The following is an 18,621-nucleotide window of genomic DNA, read 5'->3' on the forward strand; positions in this document are numbered from 1 at the left end:
CCAGCGGGGCGCTGCGTCCCGAGGTTATGGTGCTCGAATGAGAGCACTGCTCTGGCATCGGGGTAAGGGCAGACTCCATCAGGAGCGCCTTCAAACAAATGTCATGCTCCTTCTTCATCCTGGGCTTGATGGACTTGCAGATTTTATACTTATCACTAATGTGATCTTTGCCCAAGCACCGAAAACAACTATTATGTGGATCACCAATGGGCATGGGCCTTTTACAGCGATTGCAGGGTTTAAAGCCTGGGAACCGGCGCATGTTCTGTCCCGAGATGAAGTTCCTTTAGGGACCTAAGTCTCCAACTTAACAAATAGGTTGAACTAAACTAGAGCAAAACTATATACAGTAATATTTGCAAGAGGCAAATGAGTTTGAATGAACAAAAATCAACAGCTGTAGCTGAAGCAGCATCAGTTCCATGCACCATTGCTGGCAGCAAGAAGGAACTGAGGTTGGAGGGGGCTGGCAGTTGCTTATATGCTGCGGCTTACGCGTGCCATTCCAGGGGGTGCCAGAGCTGGTCCCTTACGGATACTGCTGAGGGAAAAACTTCCGGCACCGGTGCATATGGCAAGCACACACACCTAAGTTGAATGGACGTGAGCAATCACTCGAAGAACCACCTCTGATGTGTATCCGGGAGAAATGGGCTTACCATATGTAATTGCTGTCATTTGCTTGTGTAGGGCACAAAATTCCATGCACAAAATCAGGAGGGAGGCCTCTTTGAACATCTGCCCCAATAGTCAATGGCAGCAGATATTTTAATTTTTTTTAATTGCATGCATGTGCATACAAAGAAATGCACAGAGAAATCTTTAAGAATGAATCTTTTTTGTCTCTTGGAATGCAACTAAGGCTCTTCTCAGCAACCTACATGCATCATTCAGCACATTATGCTACAACAAAGAGTGACTGCTGTATCAACCTCCCTGGCCAAGAGGAGATGTGCAATATTTTAGATTTAGGGCTTGATCCTGTGAGATGCTGAACACGCCGTGAGGCGCTAAGCACCTTCAACTTCCACTGACTTCAGTGGGTGATGACGGCATTCAGAACCTCTGACTTGTTCATTGTCCAAGTTTTTGGCCTCACCGAAGCAGTGACAATACCAAAGACCTCCATCACAGATGGTGCTCTCAATGTGGCCATCAGTAATAGTTCTTTAAAACTTCAAACGTGTACACTGTTAGAAACAATGGAATAAATAGTACTTTGTGAATCTCTCTCTTACCCTCTCATCCATTGGCACCTTGGCTACTTCATCCTGGCTATCCTCAGGCACTGGAACTCTAGCAACGGAGAGTCCATTTAATGCTGCCAACATCAAGGGCCTCTTCTGGGCCTCCAGGCCTGCCATCTTCTGTTTCTCTAGATTCTTTTGGCAAGAAAAGGCATGTTTTTTATCTCTGTGTTATTTATAATGCCAGTAAAACACTGGAATGTTTTTTTAATCTCCAAAATCTGCAACTCTCTGGCCAAGGAATGCAGATGATCACCATTAGCAGAGTAAATTCAAATACAATCTCTGATTCTTCCTATTATTCCTCAGGGCCTACTCCTACAGGAGCACAGAATTTTAATTTCAAAGGAACAATCCAAAGGTAAAATATAGCTTACTTGCTATCAAAAGACTTGCAAATACAAATCTTGGGTATCCTTTCTGTAATGGTAAATTGCTAGCAGGACATAATCTCACGATGGCAATACTTATGCAAACATATCCTATACTTGTTTTAAACAGTGTTCAATTTCAATTACTGTGGCAGAAAACCATGAAAAATCTATACTGCTTGCCCCACTGCACATTTTATCTTTGCTGGGGTGTTTGTTTAATGCTTAGAATGGGAAATACTTTGGTAAATTTAAACTACCGTGTTTGGTAAATGTCCAGCTGTTAATGGTGCCCACTGTGCAAAGAATGAGCTCATGGTGTTTAAAACCAGAGTTTAATACCATTCGATGCACAGAACTTGCTTTACATCATGTTTGTGTAGCACCCACACTGCTTTATAGAGCGTTTGAGTTCTAATTTCGTTCTGTGGCTAGTGGGAGGTGATACATCTAAGAGGTGGAGGGTCACAATTCTGGGAAGGCGAAGAGGGGGAAATATTTCATTTCATTCCCTTGGCAACTCTTCCCGCCTGGTTTTGGGGGGAAGCAATGCACAAAGGCTGTCTGGATCACAGCTGCTTTTGAAAACTGCTATTACAGCAGGGTTCGAGCTCTCCTGCTGGAAAAGCACACCCCCTGGGCATAAAGCAAATGGATTGTTTCTGGAACGGGCCAGCCTGCAAACTTTTCATTGCCATTAGGTACCTGGGCATAACTGCATAAAGATGCTCATGCTACTGGTGAAACTGGCAAAAATTAAACCCACGTTTTTACCAGATTTACAGACAGTTCAAGATCAAGTAATTTCGCCCAATTTCGGTTTGGTTTTCTGCTATGGCAAAAGCTTCATAAAAATCAGCTGTCTTTAACCAAATAGAATGTCCCAAAGTGGGTGAATTCTGTGCTTATGGAATCAGCCATGGCACCAAATTCACAAATGGTTAGCTGATAGTTTTCAGTGCCCGTGGTGAAAGAGGTAGAAATGTCATGCGATTCCTGAACTAGGCTGGAAACCATTTTAAAAGCAATTTGAGCATAAAAACATAGAATAACCTCCCGCTTCCAAAAAGCACATGGTGTTGATGGAGTGAACAAAGTTGATCTAATACTCATTGAATATCCAGAATGGAGGTTCTCAGATTATTTTGCCACTCCTGGCCCCAATACCCAAAGCTTTTCTGTATCTTGCCCCACATCCCAGAATCCTCTGTGCCCAGTCTCACAATCCTTTGTGCTTCTTTGGACCCCCAAGAGTCCAACATGCTGTAACACATGCACACACACATACACACACGTTAATTTGATTTGAATTCCTTGGGTTGTCTATAGCTAAGGAAGACAATTACACTCAATGCATGTCCCTTTGATCACTTCATATCTGAAAGAGATCAAAAAATGTAATTCAGATACTTTTACTGAATATATTCTGGGATGCTGCACATTTAATAAGCCTTACTACTACTGCAGTATTTACATGTGAGAGGTTATACTTCGCAAGCAGAAAGGTTAGAAATACCTTTTATTTTTTTTTGTTAAATAAAAGCTTAGATTCTGTAGGAAATAACACAACCTCTAGGATACAGCTTTGTGGTGCATCTTGAGAACTTGACCCCAAGAATCAGAACCAATGATCTAGGAAGTGACAATTTTCAGGATTTGAGAGATCCATTTTTGCATTTGTTCTAGCACAGAGCTGGGCAAACTATGGCCCGTGGACCACATCCAGCCCATGGGACTCTCCTGCCCGGCCCCTGAGCTTCTGTCCCAGGAGGCTAGCCCCCAGCCTCTCCCCCGCTATTTCCCATTCCCAGCAGCCTCAGCTCACCCCACCGCCAGCACAGTGCTCTGGGTGGTGGGACTGCGAGCTCCTGGGGCAGTGCAGCTGCAGAGCTGGGGCCTGATCCGGTGCTCTGTGCTGCGTGGTGGCATGGCTGGCTCCAGCTGGGCAGCGCAACTGTAGTGCTACCAGCCACTGGTGCTCCAGGCAGTGTGGTAAGGGAGTGGGGTGGGGTGGGGTGTGTGGATAGAGGGCAGGGGAGTTCAGGGTGGTGGTCAGGGTTGCAGATAGGGATTGGAGTGGTCAGAGGGTGGGGAACAGGGGGGTTGAAGGGGGCAGGGGTCTCGGGAGGGCAGTCAGGAAGGAGAGGGGGTATTGGATGGGGCCACGGGGGTCACTTAGGGGCAGGGGTTCCGGTAATGATCAGGGGACAGGGAGAAGGAGTGGTTGGAGGGGGCAGGGGTCCCGGGGCGGCAGTCAGGAAGTGGGGGGGGGTTGGATGGGGCAGCGGGGGGCAGCCAGGGGCAGGGATTCCAGGAGCAGTCAGGGAGAAGGGGTGGTTTGATGGAGCAGGGGACCAGGCGGCAGTCAGAAATGAGAAGAGGGGGTGGATGGGGTGGTGGTGGGCAGTCGGGGGTGAGGGTTCCGGGGACAGGGAATGGGGGGAGGGCAGGGGTTGGAAGGGACAGGAGTCCCGGGGAAGGCCATCAGGGGGCGAGAAGCAGGAGGGGTCAGATAGGGGGCAGAACCAGGCCACACCTAGCTGTTTGAGGAGGCACAGCCTCTCCTGCCCAGCCCTCCATACAATTCTGGAAACCCGATGTGGCCCTCCGGCCAAAAAGTTTGCCTGCCCCTGTTCTAGCAGAACTCAAAGGAAATAGAGAGCCTGTCAACTTTCAGACTAACAAATAATTTTGTTCTTGCTACTTCTAAATCATTACTTCAAATGCAAGAATCAGCAATAACAAAATGGCAGCTTTCTAAACAAGCTTAAAAAATCCCCGGGGTATAGTGAAGTGTTTCATTCTAAATGTAGATATTAAGTAACCTCATTTTGTTTGCTGACTAATAACCTTGCCGTGAAGAATATTAACAGCAAAGCTCGTATTATTTTCTAAACATTCCCAGATCACTTGGACATCACATTAATGTAAATGGATTCAATGTTCTGCTCTAGGACCCATCTTGAAAAAGAGATATGTACTTGCCTAACTTGACTTCAATAGGACTATTCACAGTTTATAAAGTTAAGCCCATGACTAAGTCTTTATATTTTGATACGTTCCCTGCTATCATTTAGGTCTATGGAAGACCAGACTTTGTATTTGTCCATTTATTACATTATATTTTAGGGAACATATTATGTATTCCTACAACAAGCAGAAGAGATGGACATTCAATAATAAGTCTCTTCAAAAAGGCATGGCAGTAATGCAGGATGTCTAAATTAAGTTGTTAAAAAAAATAGTACTTCACAGTTAGTCACTTGTCAGTTTAATCTCTTTAAACACTCTGCTCGCCAGGTATGTGCATAACTCATTAACTAAGTGTTGTGGGCTAGTACGTTCCTCTGAAAACTGCTGTAGTGTGCAGCTGTGCAGGAAAAAGCAGCTGAGTCAGCATCATCTGTTTGTTCTAGGAAAATTGAATGAGAATTTAAGGATTCACATTTCCCATACCTCAGGGAAAGAAAAAACTGCATCTCTACTTCCTCAAGTTAGCAGTATTGCTCCTTTGGTTGTGCAACAAGTCACTAGTTTAGAAAATCAGCAAGCCAAATTCTAGTGCCACCAAAGTTTACTCCTCATAAAACTCAGTCTCATAAAATTGTAGGCTAAGCATACACTACATCAATGTAAAAGCAGCAATCCTAAGTGATAAGCCTTCTAAATGTCATGGATTGGATTCTCCACACTAACACTGCATATTATGCAGTGCTTTGCTTTATATCCCTGCAAAGTGGAGAGAATATGCTACTGAACCAGAATTCTCCACTCGTACTGGTGATGGCATTGCAAACCCATTCAAATTACAGAGCTCTAAATGACTGCACAAGCAGCCAGGCAATGGAGAATCAGACCCTGCATTTTTTACTCACTCTCACCTTCCAGCTAATCCTATGACGGTCAAAAACTCTTTTTTCTGCATAAGGTTGTTTTACATTCCTCATTGTTTAGGCTGTAACAGTTTTCAGTTGTGCATTTTGGGATATTAAAAAAAAAACAAAACAGGTTGGTCCTTTGGTTCAAAGAAGCCTCGGCATTAGAGAAAGATACTTACCCTCATCATCATCTCTCTTTCTATAATGCTGTCCTCGATAGAAAACATTTCGGACACAGGCCTTTCCTTCACTGGTTCTTTCTTGACCCTCTCCTTTACACTCGTGAGGTCAGGCTCTGAGATAGACGGTCCAAGTGAGGACCCATTCATTGTCATTTGATCAGTCCGAGACACGCTAATGGCCTTGGTAGGCCCTGGCCTCATGGCCTTGGCCCTGGTTACAGCCACTGAAATGTTTACTTGGTCCTGCCTCAGGGCTCCATTGCTAACACTCTTCCTTGGCCCGGGATACTCAGGAGGAGGTTTATTTGGTATTCTAGCCAAAGCAGCTTGCAACTGAGCACTATATTCCACATTTTCATGGAGTGGTGCTATCTGTGACACTGATTCTGAAGCGTCTTCTTCCTCTTCGCTTTCACTGCTGTGTATCAGCATCGTGGCACTCGAAAACGTCTTCTTGTGATGGTAGCAAGGGAGCTGCTGAACCGCGTGTTCCATCTGCGCGGCCTCTTCTGGCTGCACCTGCTCTCGCAAGGTGTTTCTACGTGGCAGAGGGGCATTTAAAGTCTTTAAAGCCATAGCTTCTATACCACGTACCATATTGCTGATGACCTCCAAACTATGGCGCTTGTTCAAAGCTGCATGATGCTTGGCTGCCATGAGGGGCTCGCTAACCTCCTGGAGTGACTGATGAACCACTGGTAAGCTGTCCTCTTGGAATGTCTTCACTGAGAGCTGGACCTTCCGAGTAACCAAATCAGGGCTACTGCCACTGACATATTTATGACGGTGGCTCGCTAGGTCAGGCGTGCTGGTGGCAGGACGTGGACGTGGATATGGAGGTGGTGGCCTGAAAAGATAGCTCTTTAACATATGGGCAGTACTATAGCTTTGGCTGCTCTGCAGCTGCATGTTAGCCAGTTCTGGTGTGCTAACTGTGTGGGATATGGCACTGGCTGCTGCCTTATTCTGCACAGCATTATTAGGGTTTATTTGATCAGATGGGACAACAGGTTTGTTATAACCACCATGCGGTCCATAAGAAACAGTATAGGGATGTCTCTCTCGAATCTCAGGTTGGCTGTAAACCAGGTCTTCCGGTTGGTTGTAAGCATGTGTATTTCCAATATTGAGGTTCCTTAAAGATTGACTTTGGCTATCCATGTGAATAACCCCTCTCTTCATTTGCCTCATGACAGTTTCATAGTCTGGTGTTGGCCTGTAGGACGGCACTATGATGGCACTATGTCTATGGCTGGGGATGTAGTCTGCTCTCATGATATCACTTCCTGGGATGCTGAGATTGGAGGACATTGGAGATGCCTGAACGAAGTTCTGTGAACGGTTGAGAGAGTTCATGCTGTGGGCACTGCACATACTGCCATTTGGTCCATTACCATTTAAATAGCTGAAGTCCATGGGACACCTGTCCAAGCTGGTCTGAGATCTACAATAGAATGTTTCTTCATTTCCATGGAAAATGCTGTCTGTGTACGGTAGAGATAAAGAAAAGGACACTTTAACAAACAAGGGCACATGCAATGTCATGATCCTCAAAACCTTTCCTAAATAAAACCACAAAACTTCAAATGCATTCTGAGCCAGTGATTAAGAGGCAGCCTTGTGTACATCTGTGCAGGATGCGTGGTCTCAGGACTGGCCTTTCAGATTGTTTTGCCACTCCTTGACCCATACCCCAAGCTTTTCTCTACCTTGCCTCACATTTCAGAATCCATTGTGCTCTTTCCATCCCCGCCCCCCCCCAAAAGTCCAAAATGCTGTAATACACCTACACGTTGTAGTTTGTTAATTGTGTCAGAAATGGGATCAAAACAAAACTCCAGATCCAAACACTCCTGCCATTTGGGAACATTTGGAGGTTGAACCCTGTCTGTATAATTGGCTGAACCTACATTCTAGATCCAAATCTTGCCCAGGCTATGAAACAGTTCAGATCCAGACCCTCTGGAAGGTTCCTAAGGTGGAGGAGGTAGTTGTGGAACTCTCTCTCCCCCGTCCATCCATCTGCCTCTCAGCAGGTTCACAACTGTTATCTAAAGATACATCCCACCATTGGCAGCACTAGACCCCAGAGCTACTGTACCACTGAATATTCCCTTAGGTCTCCTCTTGATGTACTGCCCTCCCCGCCCCAAGCAGGCAGAGATTGTGAAAGCAGGAAGAGGTTCCTCCAAGGCTGTAGCAGGTTTCTCAACATCAAACCAATCTGTTGTCTCCAGGACTCTGACCAAGCCAAAACAGGCTGATCATGCCCCCAAGGAACCAAAACAGCCTACTGATCAGGTAACAGAAGCATAGAAATTAAATGATTTGGCCAAGGTCACAAAGGGAGTTTTCAGCACAGGCAGGAATAAAAAAATCAGATCTCTTGAGTCACGGCTGAGTGTATTAACCATAGGATTATCTTTTCTCCTAAATCTCACAGGACTCAGAAGGATGGCCACCTCCAATGATTCTGGTGTAAGCAATTGTCCAACATCACATGAGAAGTCTGTGGTAAGGTCCACTCCTGCTGCATCTCAGTCAATTCCTATCTACAGCCCCTGCCTCATTCATGACACACAATCGCTACGCTAAGATTCCATCATGCGTGAGAATTGGCTAGGGCACTTCAGCTGTGTCTCTCACAGTATGCAGACATAGCTTTGCGAAAATCATTTCAAAAGAGAGTGTGGTTAAGTGAATGGGATTTGAGGCTGCCACATTAGAGGTCTGGGCTCTGTTTCCAGCTCTAGTGGAAGTGACTTGGTGCAACATCTCCATCATCTCATCTAATGAGAAATAATAGTTGTGTCTCCCTAGTGTAGAAGTGTGTCAATAACAATGCACAGAAACACAAAGAGACATCAGCAGAACTTATGGTCTCCTCATGACCAGGCCACTGCACTAGGCTACAGGATATTTTGTGGGAATCTCTCTCTACACCTTAGATTCCAGCCATCATACTTTCCACAGAGATCAATTCTGAGGCTAACCCTGCAGAGAGCCAAAGAAGACAACTTTTTATTCACACGCTTCTGAAGCTTGACCCTGGTGACAGGAACTAGAACAGAGAAAAGACCATCAAGTAATATATAGGCTATTTGGATCTACTCCCCCTTCACCTCCCCAGTTTTCACCGGATCTGCAGAAAAAAGCACTATAAGAAAGTTGCAATTTTAAAATCAGGCCATTTGGGGAGACCTGTAACTTGGCAACCCCTTGACCAACTGACCCCAGACATGCCAACTACACTGAACTGGCATGCCATATTCCAAGCCCATCTAACGGTGCGTGTGTATTTTAGATAAGTTTGAAAATTGAGCATTAAACAGAACCCTGCTGCAACCTTAACTATGAAGTTATTGTGGAGGAGTGATAGTAACTCCCATTTGACCAGCACTGCATTTTGGAAATCAAGATCTGATGAACAGACCTTTGCTGGCACATTAAGCTGCAGATCTCTGAAAGCAAAAAGGAACACTCTAAATACCTTGTGAGTTGTTTGTTTCAGTGTAGTGTTCTCCGCACTGGACATGCATAGGCGGCAGTATAAATGGGTGCTGTCTTGGCTGAAATAAAAAGAGAAACATGAATAACCTCAGCAAACTGGAGCTTTGTCACAGTTTTTGAAGATGAAGTGCCAAAGAAATTATTCTAGATTCTTTCCACAGTACAGAACATTTCCCTACAGAGTTCTGCCTACGTGACTTAGGCGCCTACATCCCATTTATAAAAGTGACTTAGCTACTTAGGAGCCTGGTTCTTATTGAAAATCACTGGGACTTAAGCTCTCTAACACACAAGTCACTTTGGAAAATGGGATTAAGGCTCCTTGCTCACTTTACTTCTCAACATTTCACCCAGAGTCCTTGCCTCTGAATAGCCTAGAAACGAGGCTCTGACAAAAACAAGAGGAGACCAAAACAAAAGGAGTAGTAGGTGGAAGATGAGGGCAAAGGCAATAGCAACATGAGGTGGCTCAGCAGAGTCTCGCAGTGTCTTGAATGCAGAATTTCAGAGGGCAAACCCCGAACTGATAAATATTGCAGTTAGCATTGTGATATGGTAGGAATCAATGACGGGGATGCTTTAGCATTAAATCAATGCATTATTTAAAGGTAATAATATAAAGCATGGGTGATGTCATAATCAGCAGTTTTGTCCATGCACAAAGTGAAGTATTTGGAGGCTGGAGGATGGCACTGCAGCCACCTCGGTTGTGGGCATAATTAAGTTGATAAGTTTATAGAAGCACACACTGGTGTGTTCAGAGAGGCAAACTGCCCTGACTTCTGAGCGAATATACCTGCAGAACCACCTAAGAGGCACCTGTCACACAGGCTGGTGCCAGGAGAGCAAAATACTGACTGGGCCCATAGCTTCAAGGGGAGAAGAGGCACAGTTTGCCTTCGTGCAGAGACAAAGGGCCAAGATGACAGCTAGCCACTGAACGGGCAAAAAAGGAACTGGGCTTGGCTTACACCTACACTTTGTATGGGATCGGGGGAATAGAAAAGAAGTGAAAGTGACTATGATGAGACATATAAATCCTTGCATGCAATATGGCAGAGGAAAACAGGAAATGCTCCTACTGGACTCAATTACAGATGAGGGTGCTCCGAAGAGCATGGCTCTAGTCAGCAGAAGAATGGTTCTTTTGGCAGCCTAAGAGGCAGAACTTAGTCTGGCAAGAACTGAAGGAACCTACGAAGGTCTGAGCCAGAAAAAAAGGCTTCACAGAGAAGAGAACGGGTTTCCTGCTAGGAATGTATCATATCTATTAGAAAACATAGGAAACAAGCTGAATTCCATGTTATTGTGGGACTGGTCTGCAAGGACTCTTCTGTTATTGGAAAAGCAGGACTGTTTTGAGATACCAGGCAAAAGAGTCTACCCTGAAGTAGTTGGGGAGCAGCTTGAAGCCTGGAGGAGTCAGAAATCCAATTCAGTGATCACTGGGGCGGGGGGAGGCGGGAGTGTGTGTTAAAAAACAAACCCACATGAGGGCCTCTTACAGGCCTTGTTCCACCTACGTGAGAGTCATTGGAAGTTTGGCTAGCGTAAAGAGACTTTTGCCAGATGGAAATAAAAAAAGTACAAACTTAATGGGCCTGATTCTCATTTATCATCATATCATTAAGACCATCAACGAACAGTATAAAAGGGGCTTGAAGTACATGTCAATGTAATTACGCTGCCAAAGCAAGGAGGCCTTAGTGTAAATCAGAATCCAGGCCATTTTGTCACATGTCAGAGACACATCACAGACTTCACTTCACTATCCCACTTGTGCCTACTGATTGATTCCAAGGCTACCATAAAAGACCAAGGAGTACAGATAGTACTGTCTAGAACTGCTGTATACAGCTCAAGGAGGCTGTCTGCAAGGCTAATTACTTTAAAGAACAACTCCTCTAACAAGTGAGCAAAACTACTTTTAAAAAAAAGCACATGAAGGTTCATTTGAACAGAGAGAAAACCCGTTTGTTTTTGAGAAGAGAGTCGCCTGTTCCTCTTCTCATTGTTCCCAATCCATTTTCTCATTTGCCAAAGGTTTACACATACCATCTAAACAGAGGAGGCATGATTCGTTTTTCTTGTTAAAATATAGGCTTCCATTTTCCATATCTGATAGGAAGAGGGTCTTGTTTTCTTTGCAATAAAGATGAGGCTGATCAGATCATAAGGCATTCAAGGGCCCTTTCATTTCCTTACATTAGATATTTCACATCAGGGCTCACAAAGCAAATTAGCAGATGATAAGAATTTTATGTTTTAAAGAATGTAATACAGACAGTGCAATAAGCGAACTGTGCTAACCAATGGCTCTCTGGAAGTAAGCTGAAAATGACAAGCCGTTTTGGAAAGGAAACTGGACAGGACTATTAGTTTAAAACATAGGTACCTGCCCATATGTGAAAACTATGAAAAGCTTTTGGAGAGGAAAATATGACAACTTTTAATACCACTGAAATAAAATGGACTAGAACAGATTTGCAGAAGGAACAGAGTGAATAGATGGTACAGATTTTGTTAAAACACAGGGACTGCCGATCTTAAAAAGGGAGAGCTGCTGTGCATGGATAAGAGGTGTCAAAAACAGAACTACCAACACTGACTCTGTCACACAGACATATGATAATAAGATTTATTACTTCAGGATGGTGCTACAAAGCAAGAGAACGATACTTCATCACTGGGTTTGAAATGAGCCAAGAAAGAAGTCTATCTTCTTTTGTTTCACAGGCAAACCATTTTATACAGCTATGATAATCTGTGCCCTCTATGGAAGGGATTGGCAATGCTATTGCACTTTGCCATTCTCTCTTAAGTTTTCTGATGGAATTCAATATTTCTTAGAGTAGTTCAAGGGTGCTGGGAGAAAAATGTAGCAGCAAAAGAAATTATCCCTAAAGCTGACAGAAAAATGGAATATGATGTTTGCAAACATTTCCAGGAAAATTGTCTCTCATTTTTGAGAAAATTTCAATTAAAAAATACTGTCAAAAATTGTGAGCAGTTCTACTTAGTCGCATGGATTTACAAAAGAAAGAAAATATTGAATCACAGAATCATGTACTGAATATTAAAGTTTTACTCAGAAATATTAGGCACTTCACAGAGATACAAAACAAGATAAAGTTCCCACCACAAAAAGCTCTCAGTCTAAATGCAGACTTGACATCTTAGAGCAGGGGTAGCAACCTATGGCACGTGTGCCGAAGGCGGCACGCAAGCTGATTTTCAGTAGCACTCACGCTGCCTGGGTCCTGGCCACCGGTCTGGGGGGCTCTGCATTTTAATTTTAAATCTTAAATATTTAAAAAACCTTATTTACTTTACATACAACAATAGTTTAGTTATATATTATAGACTTAGAGAAAGAGATCTTCTAAAAACGTTAAAACGTATTACTGGCACGCGAAACCTTAAATTAGAGAGAATAAATGAAGACTCGGCACACCACTTCTGAAAGGTTGCTGACCTCTGCCTTAGAGTGACAAAAAATAGAGGATGGAGGAAGGGTTCAGGGCAACACACTGTAAAATCATGCAGTGATTCAGTTTTGGCATATGTATGTTTTGAGGTTCCGTTACATATACAGTAATAGATTTTTCAAATTCTAAGGAGTTTTCTCACCCTGCAGGACAAATCCCATTGAACATCACTGTATTCCTGCAGAAAAGATGTTTCATTTTTGCAGGACAAGTAGAAAGATTAAGGCCCCAAGGCCTGTAATTTTTAGAATCAGTAGTAATAATACGTTCCATTTAAATTAACACACTTCCTGTAGGTGACATGGCATGAACGAGTTTCAAGAATGCCGATGTCTAGTCAATTAATATATTTGAACTTTAGAAAATGTCCCATCTCATGTATTGCCCCATCCCTGTAGCGGCAGTACTAGCATTATTATTGAAGACCCCACTATATTACATACCAAGGATGATCTACTCCAGGTGGGACGCCGTCTGATAGGGGGAGGAGAACTTGATTGTCTGTGGGGAAAAATGGAGAGAGATATTAGGAACTGGTCTTACGATAAAATTTAAATTCTGTTTCAAGACTTGCTGAGGAAAATAAGAGCCTAAGATACTGAAAGCTATTCCTTATTGATAGATAGATATATAAAATAAACAGATGGAAATAATTCAGTTTCTGCTCTAATGCCATCTGGTCATTATCCTATTTGGCCTAATTGGAAACAAGGGAAAGAAAATAAATTCTGGTTTTAAAATGACAAACGTAAAAAGTAGAAGTCTCTTGAGGAAGCACAGGCCAGCTCTCAAGACACAGGTGAACAGAAAAAACAGTGACAGCATCTTAGAGAAGTCACAGGAAATCACTAAAAGACAATGCACACAGATCAAGAGAGGAAAGAGCGGCTGAAGGACAATGCTAGCAGAGGTAGGTATAATGTTGGAGTAGCCAGATGTAGTGGGAATACTTTAAAAAGGAAGGGGGAAAGAAAAGAAACATTGAGGAGTCAGAAATATAGTGCTTACGTGTAGAGAGGAAAGGTGGAATTTCTCCTCTTACAATTTCTGATCTGGTGAATGATGTTATGTGCGATTAGAGGAAATGCACAAAGAGGAAATACAAACAACAACAGAGTCATTTTAACACAGAGGTTAGGAAAAGTGTTCGTTTAGAAAACACACTGCAATATGTTGCTTGCTATCAATACATCTAACTCTAACACAAATGGTGGTTGAAGAGGAGACTCCTGCAAGGACAAGACCAGTTAACTTAGTAACTAACTGTATTTTAGTCTTATTTATTTCTCTAAGCAACTTCATTTTGCTACTTATTTTTATCTGAGGACAGAAAAATGCAAGTGTTTTTAGGATGGTATATATTTAGAGTGTGTATCTATACTGGACTTATGGTATCCGAGCACCTACCCCTCTATGTCAAGAGATAAATAACTTGAGCAAACACTACTGCTTATGAAGTCTGAATTTAAGCAGCCTTTACTCTAGTAGAAGAATCTTCTGTGTTGACCCTGGTATATAGTTACAAAGTAGAAATATGCTCCTCTTCAGGATCTGCTCAAAGTTTTTTTCATAGAATCATAGAATATGAGGGTTGGAAGGGACTTCAGGAGGTCATCTAGTCCAACCCCCTGCTCAGATCAGGACTAATCTCCAATGAAATCATCCCAGCCAGGGCTTTGTCAAGCCTGACCATAAAAACCTCTAAGGAAGGAGATTCCACTGCCTCCCAAGGTAACCCATTCCACTGCCTCCTAGTGAAAAAGTGTTTCCTAATATCCAGCCTAAACCTTCCCCACTGCAACCTGAGACCATTACTCCTTGTTTTGTCATCTGGTACCACTGAGAACAGTCTAGCTCCATCCTCTTTGGACCCCCCTTTCAGGTAGTTGAAAGCAGCTATCAAATCCCTCCTCATTCTTCTCTTCTGCAGACTAAATGATCCCAGTTCCCTCAGCCTCTCTTCATAAGTCATGTGCACCAGCCTCCTAATCATTTTTTTTTGCCCTCCACTGGACTCTTTCTAGTTTTTCCACATCCTTCCTGTAGTGTAGGGCCCAAAACTGGACACAGTACTCCAGATGAGGCCTCACCAATGCTGAATAGAGGGGAATGATCACGTCCCTCAATCTGCTGGCAATGCTCCTACTTATACAGCCCAAAATGCTGTTAGTCTTCTGAGCAACAAGGGCACACTGTTGTCTCGTATCCAGCTTCCTGTCCACTGTAACCCCTAGGTCCTTTTCTGCAGAACTGCTGCCTAGCCACTCGGTCCCTAGTCTGTAGCAGTACATAGGATTCTTCTGTCCCGAGTGCCTTTTACCCATTACGTTGTTTTTTATTTTTCTGGAGGAGAGAATCAAAACCTTCCCTTTGAACTTGTTCCTCAAACTGTTCAAGACAAAATTAAATCCACAATGTTGGATTATGGAAGTGCAAACATATTCCAATCAATCAATCAATAGGAAACATGTCCATCTCCCAAGAATAGTAGATAGCATTTGAAATATGATCAACTACAAGCTTTTTCTTTGGGTGATAAGGCAGTGGTCACATTTTGAAATCCTTCCATGAGCCCTCCACTAACTTACCCCATTTTAAAATTTATTTTATGCTAGTGCACATGTGCACACACTTCCCCACACACCTTCCAGTCTTTCCTTCCTTTACTTTGGCCCTCCATTTTCCAACAGATGACAACACCCAACAGAACAGATGGATGTCCATCTGGGTAAACAGAACAGTGATGATGATGATGGGAACGTCTTTGCAGCTTTACAGTTAACTAGTCAATGTGTTGGATACTTTACAGGGAATTCGCTCTGTGTGTGGCATTGCTGTATAACCTAGCATTATTCAAAAAACGTCAAACTCTAAAATCACAGCTCTCCACTCCAGTAGGGGTAGATATATGCTGAAAGATATCTGCAGATAATAAACTGGCCTTTGTGCCTACATTATACAACCTAAACTCCACCCATTTCTCTTTCATTAGGGTGAAATCCACCCTTGTGCAGAGAGCCAGCCAGGGCTGCCCAGAGGATTCAGGGGGCCCGTGGCAAAGCAATTTTGGGGGCCCCTTCCATTAAAAAAAGTTGCAATACTATAGAATACTATATTCTCATGGGGGCTCCTGCAGGGCCTGGGGCAAATTGCCCCACTTGTGGTCCCCCCCGCAGAGCGGTCCTGGGGCCAGCTCAAGGCCTATGCATTACTAAGGGCTCAAAATAGACTTCAGTGGCACATAGTGGCACATATGGCACAGGAATTAGTCCTTTACTATATCATGGTAAAAAGGGCAGAGGGTAAAGAGTAATTGACAGACAAGCTGAAAATCAGAGCACTTCCAATCAGTGTATTGCAAAAGAATCTGAAGTATGCATACTCACTCTGTGCAGATTTTATTCTGTTTATAAAACTTATGCCTTGCAGCAAACAGCCGTGAAATATATTTTGCATTTTCAATATCATCCTTTAAAACATAAGAAGAAAAATTGGAAAAGCCATCTGATTATTCACTCTGCTGCTGTTACAATGAATTGATTTCAGCAACCGAAAGAGTGTTCTAAAAAATTCAACTGCAATAATGCCTTTTAAGGGATGCTGCACACGAAGTCAGCTGCCAAGAACATATGCAGTACCCTCAAGCCTTGGACCACTGAAGTGCATCAGCATGTCTTTATATGCTGCCACTTTGCTGCTAATGACAGTGAAAAAAATAAAAAGAACTGTTAGAGCCAGCTGTGTAGTTTACACACTGGCCTGTGCTGGAGGTCATGTGGAGTTGCAGTTTTCTCAGAGCACTGCACAGTCCCTCCTAGAGCTCTAGAGAGCATGTATACAGGCTCCACCATTGCTCAGGCTGCTGCCACTATGAGAGCATGGTGTGGCAAAGGGCCATGGACATTTCATCCATAAGACAGTCATGTCCAAAGAGCTCCCAATAGGGTGGATTTCAGGCTGTCTAGAAGGTATTACATACATTGAAAAGTAAAAAAATAAACTGAGTTCACCCCCCAAATACAGGTGATGGGAATGTTGGAAAGGGTGAGCAGGTGACAGATTGAATTTGTGATTTCCATCCTTCAAATGCAGGGGAGTGAGGTGACACCTCTATTCAGACATTGGGACTTGAAGCTCAGTCTTTCTGATATATGGTAAAGTTTTCCTGTTGATACTGTTTAGATACTTTGCTTACTGTGTGAAAGAGCACGGTTTCTTCTTTGTTGATCAACTCCACGATGATTGAAGACTTGTTATGTATTATATTCCCAATATCATTCCACCTGTAGAAAAGAAATGCTGCTGACTTTGCCAAGACACACAGGCAAACATTTCACAGACATGTTAGGAATGTATTAGTTTATGTGCAGGCTCATTTTATGTGAGAAATGCTAGCTGTTTGATGAAGAAACACAGCCAGCAAAAAAATCATGTGCTGTGATTAAGGAAAACGCCACCCCCAAACACCCCTGATTTTAGAGTAAAACATTTCTTCTTCAAAAACAGCAATGTTAACGGTTACAATAAAATATATGATTGGAAATATATGAATGCTTAATTGTAAACTGAATTGCATCGTGTCACAATTTAATTATTATTTGACTGTGACTAGTTGGCAGGGAAATATGTACAGTTCTTGTTTGTTTGTTTTTCCCCAAAACTGTTTCCAAATTTCCTAGATTGAGGCAGAGTCTATACCAGAAAATTAGGTCGCTTTAACTACGTTGGCTGAGGCGTGAAAAATCCATACCCTGAGCAGCATAGTTACACCAATGTAAGTCCCCATGTAGACAGCAAGAGGTTGCCAGAAGAATTCTTCCATCAACCTAGCTACTGCCTCTCGGGGAGGTGGATTACCTACGCCGACAGGAAATTCCGTCCTGTCAGTATAGGCAGTGTTTACATTAAACCGCTACAGTTTGTTAATGTGCTTTGATCTAGTCCTTTTTGAAAAAAGACTAAAGTGCACTAATGAATTTTTAATAAATGTCAGCAGGCTTCACACAGTTAGTTCACAGCAGGCTAGTCCAGGGTACATTCACACACCAGTTCGCCACAATGTTTGTGTAGATAAACCCTTACCCATTAGTGTTTTTATACAAGCAAAAGATACCATGTTACTATTTTGTGTTTTATGCTCCTAATTTTTTTGCCCTGTGTTTACTTATTCTTTCCTCTAGTGACTATCAGGTTGATTAGGATCAGTATTATGGTCCTTTTACAACTAGTTGTTGGCATTGTTTGTGTCCATCACGAAAATCATGTCCATCATGTGTCCCATGAAAACTTTTGGGATGGAAATGAAACAAAACAAACAAGGATACCAGCATTTTCTGAGGACATCTATACCTTTTAAAAAAAAAAAAAATCTGAGAAGTGTCTCACTTTTGCAACCTACATTTTCAAGAAATCTTGGGAATGGCACAATTTAAAAGAAATCTACTCTGATTTCTTCATAAAACTACACATTCAAAAATGAAAGATACATGAAAAATGCAAAACCAGATGGGAATCTTGATGATGCTGGAAAAAAATAATCTAAGCTCTTTAAAATAAATGCTAACGTCTTTGAAAAAAGCTCCAACCACTGGCTAAAAACTACAGTGTGACTCATTAAAATATCTGTTTTACTATGAGTGCTGTACAAACATTCACACACCAAGAGCGTTGGTCAGAAACAATCTCACAGATTGTGGTTTATCATTTTAAGATAATGAAATAAACAAAAATAACCCATGAAACCACAGAAACAATAAAAAAAAGGGGGATGGGGGGTGAGGGATGAAATCCTGGCTCCACTGAAATCAATGGGAATTTTGCCATGGTTTCCAAAGGAACAAAGATTTGACTCAAAGCTTTTTGCTACATTTTTTTTGATAGAGTTATAAAGATTTATTTTTATAGAATAATAAAAACAAAATTTAAACAATAATTGGAATTGATAA

The 18,621-nt window shown here is 42.6% G+C and overlaps 1 protein-coding gene across 2 annotated transcripts in view; it reads right to left on the reverse strand.

Annotated features, from left to right (window-relative positions):
- Positions 1-18,621, reverse strand: part of PTPN14 (protein tyrosine phosphatase non-receptor type 14) — a 190,796-nt gene that overhangs the window by 27,239 nt on the left and 144,936 nt on the right. For both annotated transcript variants that reach the window (XM_030557532.1, XM_030557533.1), the window contains exons 9-14: positions 16,872-16,959; positions 16,063-16,145; positions 13,120-13,177; positions 9,169-9,247; positions 5,676-7,162; positions 1,239-1,382 (exon numbers count right to left, since the gene is read on the reverse strand). In XM_030557532.1, the coding sequence (XP_030413392.1) occupies positions 1,239-1,382; positions 5,676-7,162; positions 9,169-9,247; positions 13,120-13,177; positions 16,063-16,145; positions 16,872-16,959 (1,939 nt within the window). The remainder of the gene's footprint in view (positions 1-1,238; positions 1,383-5,675; positions 7,163-9,168; positions 9,248-13,119; positions 13,178-16,062; positions 16,146-16,871; positions 16,960-18,621) is intronic.

The sequence above is a fragment of the Gopherus evgoodei genome, chromosome 3 (assembly GCF_007399415.2).
Source record: "Gopherus evgoodei ecotype Sinaloan lineage chromosome 3, rGopEvg1_v1.p, whole genome shotgun sequence".
Taxonomy (NCBI): domain Eukaryota; kingdom Metazoa; phylum Chordata; order Testudines; family Testudinidae; genus Gopherus; species Gopherus evgoodei.